Source organism: Crocodylus porosus, unplaced genomic scaffold, assembly GCF_001723895.1.
Source record: "Crocodylus porosus isolate Cpor-Errol unplaced genomic scaffold, CroPor_comp1, whole genome shotgun sequence".
In the NCBI taxonomy this organism is placed as follows: Eukaryota; Metazoa; Chordata; order Crocodylia; family Crocodylidae; genus Crocodylus; species Crocodylus porosus.
The window spans coordinates 35095460-35114318 of record NW_017728948.1 but is presented as its reverse complement, the minus strand read 5'-3'; the positions used below and the strand labels follow the sequence as shown (position 1 = coordinate 35114318).

The window sequence follows — 18859 nt, the reverse complement described above, 5'->3', positions numbered from 1 at the left end:
AAAAGGCATTGAAAAGGCTAACTAGAGAAGTTGTGGAATTTCTATCCTTGGAAAAACTTTTACAAGCAGGTTAGAAAGACACTTTGCTGGGTTGGCTTAGTCAGGGATGATCCTGCCTTGAGCAAAAGGCTGGACAGATGATCTTATGAGGTCCCCATACTTTTGTAGGATCCTACAAAATGCAAAAACCTCTGAGTTTCAAAACAAACAAACAAAATCTGCTGCCTAGAGGAGGTTTGAAATAGTCTCAGCCAACAGCTTCAGGTATTACAGGTCTGTCAGTATAGCACAAGGCTATACACAAGCTAGCTTTCAGACTTGGAAGCAATATAGTCAAGTTGATGCTGCAAGCTGTCCCAGGTTATGAATCCAGGATCAACATAGCTATAATTGCTTCTGGTTCTGCCTTACATGTACCAATACTCCCAAAAGGCCAACCAATACTCCCAAAAGGCCATGGACAGACACTCTTGCAACTTCAAGGGCAACTGTTTTACCTAACTATAACTGCAAACTTTCAGAGAGTTTGCAAACTTTAAGATCCTCTGTCTTATAAAGAATTCAAGTACTGGCTTGAACCATCCATCACTAGCTTTGTGTTTCTCCAAGAACTGAACCTGTATAAGTGGAGGTCCAGTAGAGTGTTAAGACTCCTTTGAAAAGTTGACCTTAAGATGTCTGCTCAATAGAGAAATTTGACAGTTATCCTTCACCAAAAAAATACTCTGACAGACAGTCTTTTATTTACACTGGAGACAGCAGGATGGTTTATAGTTTAAACCACTGCTGTCCAACTTCTAAGTAGTCATGAGCCACTTGCCCCACAGGCTGCACCAGAGGAAGCCTCACAAAGCACAGGCCACACCAGGGCAAGCCTGGACCACCTGCCATGAAGCCTGACTTTCCAATACTGCTGCACCACATGCCCACAAGTGCTACCCCCTGCCACTGCATCATGTAGGCACTCCTCCTCACCACCACCCCCAACATGCACGGCTGCACTGTATGCTCAGAGGCCTGGTTTCACCCTCAGCTGCCCACATCACCCTCCAGAGCAGGGACAGGCAGTGGAAGTTTGAGGAAAAAGGAGGAGCCCAGAAATTCTGGCTGCTTTTGCAGCCAGAGCAATGTGGAAGTGGAGAAGGCAGAATGGCAGCTGGGTAGGAGGTGCAACAAACCCCTCATGGCCTACCTACATGCAGCTTGTGGGTCAGTAGTTGGACAGCCCTGGCTTAAACTATAAAGCTTAGTATGACTAATGTAAGAGATGAAGTTGCATCTGAGATTCTTAAGAGAATTATTGAACACCAAATAAGTAATGAGTAACTGAAAAATCAAATTTAAAAGACTTCCAGTTTCGCAGGCACTCTTAAACTGTTTCCAACACCACTGCAGCTTTACAAATAAATAGTAATCAAGCTGCACCTCCTCAAGACTTTATCCTTTTCTGCAATTGCTTTTTCCTTGTTTTTAGCTTGCAAATCCTTCCATTTTCTGGACCTTATTTTTTCACTGTACAGAATCCTGTTTTACATAAAAACAAGACACTGAGACATTTCATAATGAATTCATTATTTTTTTTTCATTTTAAGGAATTGGGGCATCATACCTGTTAAAATGAGAAGTTTGTCCCCAATATATTCCAATATGTTCCAGTTCAGCCGACATGCATAAAAGCTACAGAAAATGTTTTTATTAAAAAACAAGGCATTTGGCCATAACTAGAAGTGACGGCACCAAGAGACATTAACACTCAATGAGAAAAAAAATGAGGTTTCAGGAATCTGAAGCAGTTTCCTGTAGGAATGTTTGTTAAAGGCACACACACACACACACACACACACACACACACACACACATTCAGATGAGATAGGTCGTTAGGTATAATTTTATATATGCAAAGGCTGACCCCACTAGGTCCCCTGCCAGAGCAGGGCTCCTCCAACTGGGCTCCATGTGCTGCAGGAGGGCTGACTGAGGCACAAGGGTACTTCAGCGTGGTGGCTGTCCATGCCTCAGCCAGCTGATCCCTCAGCACATGGAGCCCAATTACAGCAGCTCAGGGCTAGCAGGCTGACCCCCTGGGTCAGGCTGCCAATACACTCCAGAATTTATTCATGGATTTAATTGCACATGTAGACATGCCCAGTGAAATCCAACCATTTTCAAGTCTTCCATATTATTAGTGAGCAGACTGATAAAAGTAAGAGTCAGCAATGCTCCTTTTCCTGCCCCAGCTGCTAATTCACTTCAGACTCTGTTAACCTCTGTTTCTTATTTGATACTTATTTGTTCCTTTGTATTATCAAGGTATTGTGAAGTTAAAATCATATGTTTCAGCAATTTCCTTACCAGGCAGGGGGCTGTGGAGGTAGGTCTGTAGCCCTGGCAGCTGGGGGCCCCTTCTAGCATGGCTGGGGGAAGAGGGGATGTGAGCGGGGGGAAGTGGCACCAGAAAGGCTGTGGGGGCTGTTGGTGCACTAGCAGAGCCAGGGCTGTGAGGAGGACTTTAATCATGTATTTTGGGTTTTTGAACAAAGATTTTGGAATTTTTTATCAGAGAAAACCAGGATCCCTGAATATCACGCACAAAAGAACCCTCCTTGATGCATTTACTTAAAATATACCTACCAAAATTTTTTAAAAAAGCAAAACGGTAAAGCCAGTACAGAATGTCCAAGTTAATCATTAAACAGCTTCTCTTGAGCAATTAATCTGGTTGGCTTTCAATCTGACTACTTTAAAATGATATTTACGCTCCAGGCTCCTATGCTCAGTTATGGAATTTGCAATGAGCAGGGATGGTTGAACTATTGAAGGCAACTCAGTACTCTCTAAAACCTTTAGCTTTTCTCACTCACATACAAGAACATTAGCAGTATATCCCTTTTTGAGCCTGTTGCAAGGCAGCTGTTCCAGGGGCTTCATTCTTAGTTTGAACTTGGAGGGGAGGGGAGGGGAAGAAGGTGGCAATTTAAAAATTATTCATCAATTAAAAGACAGGGAAAGAGCTCCAGTGATGAGTATGATGGGCATTTCCAATTCTCAATATTTTCTTGTTCTCTATAAATGCATCAAATTTACCATTAGGTGCATGCTAACCATTAAAAAAGAAAGGTAAAGCCTTATGATTCCTGAGCAATGACGGTCAGCTCAATTGCATGCCATTTGGTCAGGCAGCAATAGCAGTCAAAGCCTGAGTGGGAACTTGTGACCTCCTCTTGATACAAACTTTCTATACTGGTCAACATTCATCACCCAGCACTAGGCTACTTCAAAGGACATTTCGTGAAGCAATTGTTTAAATCCATCCAAAAAAAAAGCCAGCCAGCCAGCCAGCACAGAATGTACTGCTCCGTTTATTAAATACCTCTTAGCATAAGCATGATGCCAGCCATCATGTGCCTGAACTGTTCACCTTTGGAATTCCATGTAAAAGTCCTACAAGATTTATACTTAAAAAAGCACTACACCTGTTGATTACAGGCAAAAGAATATGGGGGGGGGGGGAAGAGGGGAATACAGCAAATCAATGCAAACAATCTCTGATTTTGGGTCCAGACAAATTTTACAATTGTTTGGTTTTATGCTTTCTCTATAAAATATTTTAACATACGCACGGGCAAAGTTTCAAAGAAATCATTTGAAACTTGGCAAATAAAACAAGGTAACATGCAAATGCAGCCTTTTCATTTTTATGTAGGTCAGGCCTCACCACTACAGTACAGTATTTTTGGGAAAGAGTATCTAATGAATATCTACTGAATTCTAGAACAGACTATCTAAATGCTTCAGAGACAAAATGATAACATCTGTCTTTTGATTAGATAAATGGTAACTGTAGTGGGTACTGTATACTTAAAGCCCCAAGGCAGAATTTGGAAGAAGGTTTGCAACCTGTGATCTGATCATGCTGTGAGATTCTTTAACTCGACTCTTATTTCTGCACTCATACTGCGTTGCTGGTAGGCCTTTCTCAGCTCCAATCAAAATCAAAGTTACCAGTAAACAAAACCAGTACCCAGCCCCAGTCCTGAACCAAGACTGCCCTGGACTAGCCCCAAACTGGCCCCAGCGTGTGGGCCCAATCTGGCCTACGGACCATTCATTCCTTTGCCAGTCGTTCAGCCTGTGGGATCTGATAAACCTGATCTAATGGATAGACCAATGCTTAATGTGACAGCAAGGTTAACTAACATTAGTTTTAAAATTAAGTTGGTTGATAAAATTACTCAGATTTGACGGATTAAAAAACCCCCTTAAAACGGCCAACCTAAAAGTGCCAGTTCTGTGGGCCCAAATTTGAGTGCAATCACATTCAAAGTCCCTGTGTGGTGTCATAAACCTCCAACACTGTGTGAATAATCAACATATTCTACCTCTGCTGAATAAAGTAAGACTCATCACTGCTCAAACGCCAGCTAAAGAAATTCCCTGTGCCTTCATCCAGCTGCCCCAGTTCATTCAACAACTGGTGCCTTCCAGGGTGCACGTTGGACTCTGGCACCAGAGGTTGTGGTAGAGCCATCAGAACTACATGGGCGTGCACATGCTCAGACAACGCAGTGGTGGCACCTGCCATCTACTACAGAGCGCCAAGTACAGATCCAGTCCTGAAAAGGGAACAAGATGTTTTCTGTCCATCTCCAGGTGACCTTAAGAAGGGGTGGAGTAGTTGTGGGGAATGATCTTATGGGGTTTTCCTCCCTTGAAAATTAATTTTCTGTAGTCATCTGCCATAGGCATGTCTACTGTAAACCAGAAAGTGTTTTCGTTATAGCTGCTTTTCAAATCAGCTATACAATTCAAATCAGGTTACATAGCTATCCATCATGCCAGGCAACTTAAGGCAAGTTAAAGTAAAGTTGCACAAAAGAAGCTTATTAATCAGTAAAACACTGCGGGCTCTATTTACCACAGAATTAATTTTCTGTGGAATCCGTTGGGGATTTTCCAAGGATTACCCACTCTGGGATTCATGGCAACTAATTCTGCATCAGAAGAATTTTCAACTCAAGTGCTAAAAATCAGCTTTTCTAGCTGAGGAAACACCCCTTTCCTTGAAGAGCCTCTTGCTCAGCTTACAAACATGATCTCCTATAAGCCCCACTCTATAACTGAGCAAATTTTCCACAAAGCTTTTCTAACAAACCAAACCCTCCTAAAACGTCCATTATTAAAGCCCTATTAACAATGCCCCAAACCTATCTGAAATATTGTACCCAAGACAGATATTCATTGTAATACCTCTCACTGTTTTCCATGCTTCTTAAAAATGACAACCTGAAGAGAGGGCCAAACACAATGCAATAAGATATGCAAGTGATAAGTGATATACCCAGCTCTTTCCTAAAGCCATAATATAGATGTTATTATTAATTTCAGAATTCATGGACAGTTAATGATATCACTATGGTGTTCCCCATTTCAAAACCTAGAGAAACAGTATGATTTTTCATTTAGTCTTTTAACAGCTGGTAAACATTTGTATTTGAAAGGCAATTTCTACAAGGAATTAGACCAGGGCTTACAGAACTGAACAAAACTCTGTGCAAACAATAAAATGAGGAAAGTGGGGCAAAAAGGTTAAGCAACCTGCCTAGAACCAAACAGCAAGCAAGGAGGAGGCAGAACTCATAAGTACTCAACTCCCAATACAGTGCTCTAACTCCCAGATCATGCCAACTCTTTCTTGAATTCTATCTTTGGCCATAGCTATGATGCTAACATGCCTAACAGATGGGAAGGGAGGAAGAGGGGTATTGTTGAGAGGAAGTAATCAAATGATCATATGAAAAAGATGCAGACCAATCCTAATGACTTGTTAGGATGCCATATGCCAACATGGTTGACAATGGCAACTATAGGATGCATTAACACTGCTGCCTTCATCACTGTCTGTTTCTTTACATATCTTGGCTCACATTAATTTACTGCATGAGGCAGTAATTTTCTTAGCAGCAATACAACATGCTTTTGTGCCATTAACATCAGTGTTTCCAGTGCAATCTGATTCCTTTCTGGACAAAAGTATAAGCTGGATGGTGCTACTCGGTAGGAAGAAAGGAATGAGACCAAGACACTAGGTCAAAAGCACTTAGAACAGTTCACTTTTGAATCACAAAGTGTGCACAGAGAAGCAGACGTGACATGGTATAGTATTACCTTGTAAACACAACAGGACTTCAAGTAGAATTTGAACAGTGGCCAGAAGAAAACACCAGTATAAAAGACGTAACTGCCACTAGTATACATCCCAATACCAAGAACACAAAGGAAACTAAACTGAGTAATGAAAGCCTTAAGCAACTCTGATCTCATACATTCAATAGTTTAATATTACAAAGCATAGCTGTTTCCTCTTCCAGAGAATGAAGGGTTTACAAGACTGTATTAGTCCCATCTGGAATGGAATTCAATGTTATGTAATGCATCTGCAGCCATGCTTGGCGTGCACGCATTTCCACTGTCTGGATATTTAAAACCTGAGATTGCCAATGATCAAGAATGTGCAATGGAAACATAACATCTCTTTATGGTATGCAGTTATTCCCAGTTGCTGAAAGAACATCTGTTGTGCAATGCTAACCCAAAATAAGACAGCCCATCATAAATAGTGATATGTAGCCAGCCCCCATCTTTATCCACTGACAAAGAAAACTCCAAACTTGAAGTCATGTTTACCCTTCAACAGAGAAGAGAAGAACTAAAGCAAGACAGATGAGAACTCCTTTTTACAAAAATAGAACACTACTTTAATTCACAGTTTCAAGGTCAGATTCCTCCGCAAAGTTGGCCATACAACCAGCCATGGTGGTAAAGAATGCCCACCTCCATCTGCCACTAGCTAAAAGAATTTGGTTCTGAAAGGATTAGACATCATTCAGCAACTCTGATCCACACGCTTGTGAGCTCTAGGCCTAAGTGTTTCAACTCCCTGGGGGGGAACTACATGAGATGTTTACTGAGGAGTTGCCTAATTAGCTCCTCAGTTAAAACAGCAGCGTCTAGCAGAGCTATTGGGCAACAGTAAACTAATTAACTCTACCTCAGGATAGTAGCGGCAGATACAAGTACTACCCTGTGGCAGAGTACTTCACTCCACCACTATACCCACATAGACAAGGACGCTATAGCAGCAACGCTCAACCTTTCCAGTGTATGCCCTGAATAAGGCCCACAGACTGCCTCAGTGTGCCACATCTGACCTGCTAACTGCCCCTGTGGGCTGCATGACATGTCCAAGGCTACAAACCAACTCTGTACATTGGGTCTTGGGCCTCAGACTAGCTCAATCCATCCCACAGGGCTATGTCATCCAGTTTGTAGAGCTCCAACTAGGTTGAAAAATACAGCAACAGTGGAGCAGTGGCAGCATTAATTATGACAGGGCATGTGTGTATACACAGAGGCGCACACAGTTAACACTGAGTGCAATAGAAATAACTAAGGGAAAAACAAATCATTAAGATGTTACTTTTATCATAAAGTACAAATCCAAGAAAACCAGTTAAGGTTACATACCTGACTGTTTGGATATGGACACTTAAGAAAAACAACTATTTTTCTTCAGGAAGAGCATGAAGATGAGGAAAAACCTGAAGTAGCTTTTACAGTCAAATTTAAATTAAAAATCGGGAATTATGGAACACTGCAACGTCTTACAATGTGTGTGTACACACGTGCATAAATACACTTCAATGCTAATAGCATAATGCTTGCATATCGTTCTTAACTGCTTATTGATCTAAAATATCTATCTTTTTACTCAAATCTTGAAAAAAAAAGAAGCCATTTCTCAGAATCACATCAGAGTAAGGCTGGGAGAGACCCCACAAGGTCATCTAGTCCAGTCCCCTATTCAAGGCAGGAGCAGCCTTAGCTAAATCACCCCAGCCTATTGTCCGCCTAACCAGATGTTGAAAATTTCTAAGAATGGAGATTCCATAACTTCTCTACGGAGCCTGTTCCAATGCTTCACCACCCTCATAACAGAAATTTCCACCAATCTCCAACCTAAAATTCCCTCTGCTGCAGCTTGAAGATGTTGCTTTCAGCCCTGTCCACTATACCCACCGAGAATAATCTTTTTTCACCCTCTCTTTAATAATCCATCAAGTATTTTGAAGATTTATCAAATACCCTCAACAGTCTCTTCTTCAGATTAAGTAACTCTAGTTCTTTAGCCCTTATTCATAAGCCTCGTCTCCCAGGCCTCTGATCTCTCAACAGAGAGAAACTTTAAAACACTAAGTTAGTTCTTTACATCACAAACCAATTATATTTAAAAAAAACCAAAAAGAGAATACATTTGTCTTCCCATATTAGGAAATGGGTCACAAAAGTTTAAAAAGAGTTTAAGATGACTAATTTAAACCTCATACCAAGTTTTACAATGAAAGTCGCATACAGATGATGCAATAAAGCTAGTACAAATTGTCTGAAGCATTTACTTACATTAGAACTCCCTGGTCTCATTTACATAAAACTGAGTCCAAAATGAGGGTCATAACTAGCTGAATTTAACAAAAAGTTTACAGGTTAACCGGTAAACAAAAGGTACAATGAAGTACCACTAGTCATTTGATGCCAATATTTGCACTACTTTTTTCAAGATCAACTTCACTTGTTTTGTTTTGTTTTGTTTTTATGGTTAGGCCACCTGAAAACCATGGCATGGATCTTGAAAACTTTACTTACCTTCAGAGGTTTTCCAGCGTTTCCACAGATCCTCAACCGTGATATGTTTGTCTTCTCTATGCAGATGACTATGTTTATTAGTTGCATCCTTATATTTCATATCTTCCCTGATAAACTGAGAAGAAAGCACAAATATTAGGTTTTGACATTAATGAGGAAACGGCATCAATTTCCTAACAGGGAAATCTGGAAGTGAATCATCTGACAGAATAGCTTTATTGCTTCTGGTCTGTGAAAAGGCACACTTTGGGCAAGCCCCTGAAGCAGTCAACCTAAAAGACAGAATTCACCATTCTTACAAAATGTACATTGCCAAATCATCGTGAAGAAACAAAATCACATTTGTGAGACTGGCTGGTAAACTAAAGATATAACTGGAGGATCATCTGTCTTGGATCTTGTCCTGACCAACAGGGAAGAATTGGTAGAGGCTGTGAAGGGGATGGGAAACATGGGAGGAATTAATGATAGAATTCATAATCGTGTGCCAGAAAAAGCATGAGGTCAGCAGAACTAATTGTGCAGACAGAAGCAACAATTTCCACCTGATATGGCCACAGAAAGCAGTTTACAGCTGTGACCAAACATAAGTGCACAGCAGCAGACAGCTTCAAAAAATGGCCAACTGGTTAAAAATCTGACTCCTCATTGCATGATGTATCAGATAAAGATGTTTCAAAATGTAGTGTCTTCTGTAACTTGTGTCAGGGCTGCCTCCCAGTCTGTCGCTGTTTTCAGGATGAGAGGGGGGAAAGGGAGTGGAGTGAGTTCAGTCTGGGGTTTTTTTAGTCCCCCCTAGAGGGTGGGGCCAGTGTATTGGAGTGCCCCTCCCCCCTGCCTCGAGGTGGGGGGGGCAATTCAGCCACCCCACCCTTCAGCACTAGCTGGAGACCCTTCCACTGGCTTTCCCCCTCCCATTCTGAAAAGAACGAGCACTGGCAGACAGCCTGGCCATTGCTATGGGAACCTGACTGCAGGCTGCTGCCAGAAGTTAGATTCGTCTCCCCCCTGGAACCAACAGTGAACTTCTGCCTGGTCCAGGGTAACATTGCAACTCAGAACGCTTTGCACAAATCATTCTGAGTTACAGCTGGAAGCTGCCCTTCTTCCTGCACCCTAAGATACTAGATTTCAAAAACACCAAGTTCAACCTACTCAAGGAGATGATTGGCATGGTGCCATGGGATGAGAAACTGAAGGATAAAGGCACCCAGGGGAGCTGGAAGCTTCTAAAGGGCATGGTATTGGAAAACCAACAAGAAACTGTTCTGACATGATGGAAGCAATAGAATGGTAACAGATCAATGTGGCTTCAAAAGGAGCTTCCAGAATGCCTCCAATGCAAAAGGAAAGCAAGAAGGCAATGAAAGATGGGTGGGTGACTAAGGAAGCATGCCAGAAAACAGCAAGAACCTACAGGGACAAAAAGCAGGAAGGCAGAAGTAAAAAGTGCACTGCACCTGCTTGGCCAGGGACGTTAATGACAATTAAAAAAGCTTCTGTAATCATGCTGCCCAGAAAAGAAAGACTAAGGAAGCTGCAGGTCCACTGTTAACTAGCCAGAACGTGCTGTTAAGAGAAGATGCACAGAAGCAAAGAAGGTAGAGCTACTCAACAGCTACTTTGCCTCAGTCTTCACAAAAAAGTTAAGCTGTAACCAGACACCCAATAAGGTATATTTGGATAATGAAGGGGACAAGATGAGGGATGAGAGAACAAGGGAAACAGGGAGCTTTTGATGTGTTTGAATTAATTTAAAAATCAGCAGGGTCTCATAGCTTCATTCCAGGTACTGACGAAACTGGCATGGGAGGAGATCTCTGAGTCCTTGGCAATGATCTTCATGAAGTCATGGGAGATTGGCAAGGTACAAGAGGAATGGAAAAGGGCCAATCTAGTGCCCCTACTTGAAAAGGAAAAAAGGAGGACCCAGGGAACTACAAAAAGGTTAGCCTCATACCTCAATACTCAGGGTGTTACTGGATCACATAATAGGGAAGTCCATTTGCAAGCAACTGGAGGAAAGGTTCATCCAAGCAGCCAGCATGGATTTGCTAAGAACAAATTGTGTCAAACAAACTTGATCGCCTTCTGACAAGAAAACTAGCTGGGTGGATGAAGGATTCAGTCTATCTGGACTGAAGCAAGGCTTTTGACAAGGCCCCACGTGACTGTCTCACATAAATTGGAGATGGGTGAGCTAGACAAACCTACTACAAGGGGGATAGACAACTAGCTTAGTAACTGCTAGCAAAGGGTAATTATAAATGGATCCATGTCTGAACAGCAGAAGGTTGAGTGGAGTCACACAGGGGTCTGTTCTGGGCCCAGTGCTGCTCAATGTATTTAATAATCTGGATGCTGGACAGAGCCCTTCTTCAGAACATATGCCACAAAATGAAAATGGGAAGGATTGTGAATATTCATAGATTCATAGACATTAGGGCTGGAAGGGACCTTGGCAAGATCATCGAGTCCAGCCTCCTGCCCAAAGGGCAGGAAGTCAGCAGGGGTCATAGGATCCCAGCAAGATAGACATCCAAATGTGTCTTGAAGGCATTCAAAGTAGGTGCTTGAACCACCTCTGGTGGCAGTCTATCAGAAGGATCCTGATAGATTGGAAAGCTGGGTTGGAACTTACAGGATGAAGTTCAATACTGGTAAATAGAAGGTATTATACTTCAGAAAGAATCATCAAAAAGATAAATACAAAATGGGTGGAACCTGGCTGGATGGCACCACTACAGAGAAGGATCTGGGAGTCTTAGTGGATCACAGATTCAGTACGTGTCTGCAGCGTGATATAGCTGCTTAAAAGGCAAATGCAGTTTTGGACTGCATCAACAGAAGCATTAGCTGCAAGACATGAAAGGCAATAGTGCCTCTACTCAACACTGGTTAGGCTTCATCTAGAGCTTCTGGTACCTAAACTTTTGGTTATTGTGTACCCCCTTCTAGATTTACCAGCTGCCCGTGTACCCCTACCAGCATACATTTTATATTTTAAACCCCTAAAATGCCAATTTTTATAATGAAAATTAAATCCACAATTACACAATTTCTCCCTCATACCCCCCAGAGATGTCTTGTGTGTACCTCTGGGGTACAAGTACCAGTTTGGAAACCCCTGATCTACAGTACTATGTGCAGTTTTAGGCTCCACATTATAAGAAGGACATGGAGAAGTCAGATAGGGTCTAGAGGTAGGCAACAAAAATGATAATGGGCTTGGAAGGCAAGTCATGCAAGGACAGGATGAAGGAATTAGGCATGTTAACCTTGTGTAAAAGGCACTTGAGGGGACATGATAGCAGTCTTCTAGTATCTGTACAACTGGCAGAAAGAAGAGGGACAAACAACACATTTTGTCTTAGTGTAGAGAACAGGAGGCAAATTAATGGCTTAAGCCTGCAGCAAAGTAGGTTAAGAATGGATATTCAGAAAACTCATTCATGGTTAATGCACACTGCCTAGGGAAACTGTGGAATCTCCATCATTGGAGGTACTCATGGACAAGCAATGGCTGGGGATGATCTACGTGCATCTAAGCTTATGTTCTACTACAGAGATTTCTCATGCTTCTGGATTTTGCTGGTTGCCACACAGAACCGGGAAGGAATTTTTTTCTCTTGCTGCTGCATGTATAAGGTATGTGTGGGCAAAGGGGGGTGTAAGGTGTGGGAGGGGGGAAGTGGGGAGGGGATCTTCTCCAGAGGCATCAGGGGTTGGTTGGCTATAGCCAAGGCTGGGGATTTTGACTAGGGTGTGCCAGTGCTACTGCTAGGACTTAAAGCTAGAGGTTCCTTGCTAGAGGGTCTTGCTCCTCCACTGAGGGTCAGACTAATCACCATATTTGAGGTCAGGAAGCTATGTTATCCCATGGTCAGATTGATACCGACTGGGGGCAGGGGAGTTGCCTTCCTCTAGCGTGGGGCATGGCCTTCTTCCTTGGATGTCTCAAGAACGTTTTAACAATCTTCACAACAGCAGGATGTTGGTTGCTGTTGTTTCCTGCTCTGGCAGGTTAGGATGTTATGCCTTGTGGTAGTGGCAGGGTTGACTATGTAGTTTTATTAAGAGGTTACATACTGAATTTAGATAAGATACGTTTGGATAGGGATTACCCTGCCTCTGGTGGGGAGCTGGACTAGATGATCTCTGGAGGTCCCTTCCAACCCTCCTTTTTCTATGATTCTATGGAAAGTATAAGCATATAGATAAGAAACTACTCAAGAACATGCCAAACAAGGTGTACAACATGCTTCTACACTCAATGTATATTTATGCCACTTCCCTTTCCTGAGGGCAAACCCACGACGGATTGAAAGTAGAGGGAAAAATAAGGTACTACATGCTTTATAGATCAGCAATTAGTTACTCTTCTTGAATCCTGATATACCTTTTAAAGAAAGTTGCTAAAGAGGTAGAAGAAAGGTGATGCGAGCTAATTATTGCTAAAGATGTCTGACTATGCAACAAAAGGTCACTCTGTTTCATTAAGTCTAGCTGTTGCTTAATGTAGTATTCATGTCAGCCCTGGTATTTACACACTTTCTTATGTAGTGATGCTTGATCAACATTGTTACGTGTCAAGCCCAGAAATACCAGTGAATGTATCCAACCTGCAGTAGTGTATCTGAAGCCTATTGCAAAATATAAAACTTTACATTTCAGAATGCAACTAACGTAAGCAGGAGCCTGCATGTACTTTGCCCATTTGTTCCACATTTCGTTTCAATCACAATATTTCAAGGTCCTTCAAAAATATATGTCAAGTACTTTAAAAGACATAGAAATGAGAGGGAAAAAAATAAAGGTAGATAATGGTATCAAAATTTAGTAAAAATCTCTGGGGGGGTCTAACACACTGTGTTCTTCAGAATGAAGGTGGACCATAGCCTCTAAACATCTCAAGTTGCAGGACAAAGGACTAAGTTGGGAAGGGACTTTCTGTGGAACTGAAGTCAACTGATGCATCTCACTGGAGACAGAAGCAAGCATTGATGCTCACCTTACTACAGAACAACTATGACACTAGAACAATCAAGACCCTCATAGCTCTTCTGCATTTGTTTCAAATTGAATCAGAGCCACCATCTTTGGTTCACTATTGGCCTATAGTGGTTCACTACTTGCCCACCTAACCCCTTTGGTTGTACAATCCATTTTGTTTGCAAGACACCATTTCCTGAAAGAACCCCTTCCACTCCTATTAGAGTTCCACTCTGCCTATGCCACGGGTAGCAACCTTTTCAAGACACAGCTAGAACAACTCCAGTCTGGCACAGCATGCATGACTTTGGTGGCATGTCAGCAGCAAGGGGGGAAGTTCACCTGCACCCATGCTGGGGCAGGCAGTTGGGAGCTGCAGCAGCACCACTTCTCTCATGCCCCTGCTAAGATAGCCTCCACCTGGAGGGAAGCTGAACCTATGTTGCTACCACTACTTCTCCCCGGTTGAGGAGTGGATGTAGTCCACCTTGCTGTCGCATCTTAACGTGAAAGGTGTGGCTTGTTGAAGATGTCTAAGCCAAAATCGGAAAGTGCTGATGACACAGAGTTAAAAGGAACAAGTACAAACATGCAGGTGGAAAGCCCCTAAGACAAGTGCACATGTTCAAACACGCGCCACACACATGGCCAGTGTGATGGAGTAAGGTATTCAAATTGGCAGAGCACACATGCCCAGTCATGCACTAAGCAGATAGCCATTACGTAACGAGACTAGAACATTCCACAAAAGGGATCATATGGTTGGTTATTTGAAAAGTATTTAAGTCAACACAGTTTCCGCCCAAGGCAGAAACCAGCTCAGAGATACCTTGGGCTACCTCACAAGCTGGCTGTCTTTCTGCCACCGTTGTCTCCTGGCGTACTCCACACCTGCATGCCGGTCGAAACCAGTCGATTCGCTTTCATCAGCTGTCGTTTTCAAATTAGAGTTTGATCGTACTAAGCAACTAAAAGTTTACAACTGCTGTAACTGTGAAACCTACGCTCTCTACAAGCTTAAGTAACAAAACAGCTTTGCAACCATTATGCATCAGCACCGTCTCTGCCCCGTTAGCCCCTGCCTGTTCATCCAAGCTCATCATCCAGCACTGGAGCTCCGGACTGCCGACCGCCACAGAAGATATGATCAATTTTCCATCCGCACAGTATACTACTGTGGAGGTTAAAGTACTTCACACTGACACCAAGTCTTACAGCATGCACTTCCCTGCACCTCCCTTCACTTTTATCTTTTGGTAGCTTACTTCTCTCTGTGTGCACTTACTACCACTTACCCACTTCCAGGGTCACCCATAATACATAATCAGTTGACCTAAAAGCAACAAAATGCTACCTGAAGTACAGACCTGTTAGGTTGTGAGGAGTTTATTGCCAAAGTATGATTGATCAAGGAGAGAGGGGCAGATATGAAGAACAGTTTTAAAGCTTCTGTTTAGAAAAACAAGTGGTTTAGAGAGATTATATGCATGTTTTCATTTTTTTTTAAATTTAAAAAGGCATCTCTGCTCATTTAGCATGCTATAAAAATACTACTATTTTTTAAATTGACTGTCCCTTTCTGCATCCACCAGTTATCTCAATTTACTGAGATTACACATCCAGCATTAATAGCTATAAAACCCAGGTAGGACTCGACATGGACACTATTTTATAAAGAACAGTAGAAATAAAATAGAAGTCTCTCATATCCTAGCTGTGCAAGGCAGAATGGGCCCCAGTATTACATGATGCTAAACACCTGTGAAAACAACCACGAAGAGATTTTTGTGCTACCGCTATACACAGGATATCCTCAGTGGGTCTTTTTTTCTTCAGTGCTCAGAAGAGGAAGTTCTGGTTTGCTGCACTCTAATCCCAAGCCAATTGCTAAAAAAACTGAAGCTTTATTCTGCACTGCCTCTTTCATACAAAGTTTTACTCCAAACTACTTTACTTGTATTCTTCTCTGGTTATTTAACTTTAATTTGAGGAGTGGAAGGGAGGGAGGGCAGAAGAAATCTAAGATAACTGCAAGGGGAAGTAATATGTTCTAAGCTTTTATTTGAAATGATATGACAAATGATTGGGTGAAGGGATTTAGTAAAAACTGTGGTGAGACACTGTTAGCCGAAGAGAGGGAAGACAATAGAAACAGGAAACATGCACCATCAGTTAAAGTTAAATGAATTTTTAGAAGAATTTTCAATCAACTTCCACAAAAGAACAGCTTGCTAATAGAGATGTTTACAGGAGGGAGAATGATACTATAAAGGCTCATTTGGTCTGTGAAAAACTGGAGCTTTTCACACTTGCTGAAATTCAGGTTTAGAGAGACCTTAATAGAAGGAGTTTCCAGTAGACAAACGGGGAAAATTATATTACACATGATGGGGTTTCTTTAATTACAATTTGATTTACTCCCTGTGTTTACAATAAAACAGATTTGTACAGTGTTGCTAATGCACAATTAGTGGTGCACTCCTAACTTTACTGATCTCTTCATTTCTGTGCTCAGTGAGTTACTCCCTGGGAAATTCCTTATACCATGGAAGAGGTGACACTTTCTATTTTAACCAATAGTCATAATTTTAGAACTCCTACCCAACTGGGAAAATGTCACCTTTTTCTCTAGATCCATTTAGTCCCTATCACTGCAAATGACAAACTCCCACTCAGGGAAAATGCTCTGGTGGCAGCAGCAAGAATGGCTGTAACAAATTCAGTAGTTAGAAACCAGAGTAATAAGTACCTTAAAAATACATAAGAGCATAACAGGAATTAGTAGACTGCTGGACCAGGTGCACCTTCAAAGCATTTCCTTCAGCACCAGTGCCCAATCATCAGGACTGAGAAAGTTAACTAATTTCTTTACTTTCTATGCATTTATATCTACACATACAAGACCTCTCCCACGATCTAAACCAGTGGTCTCCAAACTTTTTTGATCGCTCACCCCTATCAGTAAAAAATGTTTGAGCATGCACCCCCAATATATGTATATTTATATAAATATAAATAGAAGTTCTAATATTTTCTTCCCACACCCCAATGGATCGTCTTGTGCACCCCACTTTGGAGACCACTGATCTAGACTACTACTGCAAATCTGACTGAACAGACTAAATCTATCACCCCTCAGGCAGCAACCAGAACTAAAGGTTGAGTCAGCACTACAAGCCTGCGGGATTCCAGAACAACAAAAACACAATAAGCATGAAGTATTTAAGGGTTGGTTCTGCAAGGAGAGAATAGGGAGAACTGCAAGGAGAGAATAGGAAGATCTATCCCTCTCTTCCTGCCATTGACTGAAGTTGACCTACCAGTAGAAGCTTCCCTACCCATGGTTATCATTAGAAATGTCTAACCATGTACTGTTCCTACCACCTCTTACAAGAGTCACTGCAACCATCTGACCTTGCCAGGCACCAAATGACACAGGTGTGAGGCCAAGTGATCTAGACATATAAGTAGATTCAGAAGGGGCAAGTAACAGCAAGAAAAGATCATGCAAATCTCTCCATTTTAATAAGGCCATAGCAGAAAGCTATGTAAGAACACTTTAGTTACTATGGTATAAAGGGCTTGACGTTTTAGTAATCTTTCAGGAAAACCATTACGTTCGTGGGAAAGTATGGCTAGATGGGACCTCATGAGGTCCACTAGTCCATCCCCCTGAAGCTGGCAGGTTCATCCCTAGTAAACCATCCCATCCAGATATCTAATTTGCTCTTTAAAATTTCCAGGGATGGAAAAGAGTTCACAGCTTCTCTAAGGAGCCTGTTCCAGTACTTGGCAACCTGCATAGCCACAAAGTTCTTCCCATCTCCACTCTAAATTTCCTCTCCTGCAGCTTGAAACCATTACTCCTTGTCCTGTCCTTTATTGCCTTACAGAAGAGTCTATTTCTATAACCACTCCTCAAATATTTGAAGACTTATCAAATCCTGCCTTTGGTCTTCTCTTCTCTAGACCACTGGTTTTCAACTTATGGTCTGTGGACCTGGGGGACTACAGACTCTAAGGGGCCCACAAAAGATGATAAAAAGTATGTATATCCCCCCAGGTCTTTCTCTGCAGGACTGCAGCCTAGCCAGCCATTCCCCAGTCTGTATATGTGATGGCAATTCTTTCATCCCAAGGACATGCTTGTTAAATTTTATGTGGTTGATTGTGAACCATTTTTCTAGTTTATCCAGGTCATTATGGATCCTTGCCCTACCCTCTAGAGCAGAGGTTGTCAACTGGGAGTACTTTGGAAGACCCAAGGGGATACACACAAGTGGGGACAGAGCGCTGCCACCCACCACCCCATGCTGCTGCCTCCCAGGGGAGGGGTGGGGGGAAAGGAGAGTGTAGTGGCACTCTTCTGCAGGCCGCACAGGTGCTGCTCAGCCGGCCAGACGTGGAGGGGGGCGCAGGGAGTGAGGAGTTTGAATGTGGTGGCCGCTGCCACCCACCACTGCCACCGCTCTGTGTCACAGCTGCACGCCACCTTGCCTCCCCCTCTCCCACCCCCTCCCTCCCTCTGTGTCTGGCTGCCAAAAGGTTGCAAACCCCTGCTCTAGAGTGTGGGCAACTCCACTCAATTTGGTGTCATCTGCAATAGAAATGGTTCTGTGTCCTCAATTTAAGTTACAGTGGAATTAAGACAAAATACATAGAAAAGTTTAAAGTTTTCTGATCTTCTGCGAGGGGAACAAGTTCACCTTTCTTTTCCAAAGACTGTGGCTATTTCATTGCACATTTTTGGTAGGTCATCCTAGTTCAAAGAAGTAAGATAATCTACAGAACCACTATGGCTCTCAGTTTCAACACAGCAAACCTCAATGGAAATAATATATCTGGGCTGGTATCTTGTTTCTGATAAACTGAATACTGTACATTCTTCCTTCTCAAAGTAGTCCAAAACAACCACAAAATTATCAATGTTCTTATTCAATGCAAGTAATAACAACTCAATTTTCATTTCGCTTTTCCTAACACGTTTTCATAGTTTCATAGTTTCTAGGGTTGGAAGGGACCTGAGCAGATCATCTAGTCCGACCCCCTGCCATGGCAGGAAAGAGAACTGGGGTCAAACGACCCCAACAAGGTGTTCATCTAAACTCCTCTTAAACACCCCCAGGGTAGGAGCCTGCACCACTTCTCTTGGAAGTTGGTTCCAGAC

The 18859-nt window shown here is 42.4% G+C and overlaps 1 protein-coding gene across 1 annotated transcript in view; it reads right to left on the bottom strand.

Annotated features, from left to right (window-relative positions):
* Positions 1 to 18859, bottom strand: part of STIM2 (stromal interaction molecule 2) — an 81946-nt gene that overhangs the window by 20262 nt on the left and 42825 nt on the right. The window contains exon 5 of the mRNA XM_019552576.1: positions 8701 to 8815. Within this exon, the coding sequence (XP_019408121.1) occupies positions 8701 to 8815 (115 nt within the window). The remainder of the gene's footprint in view (positions 1 to 8700; positions 8816 to 18859) is intronic.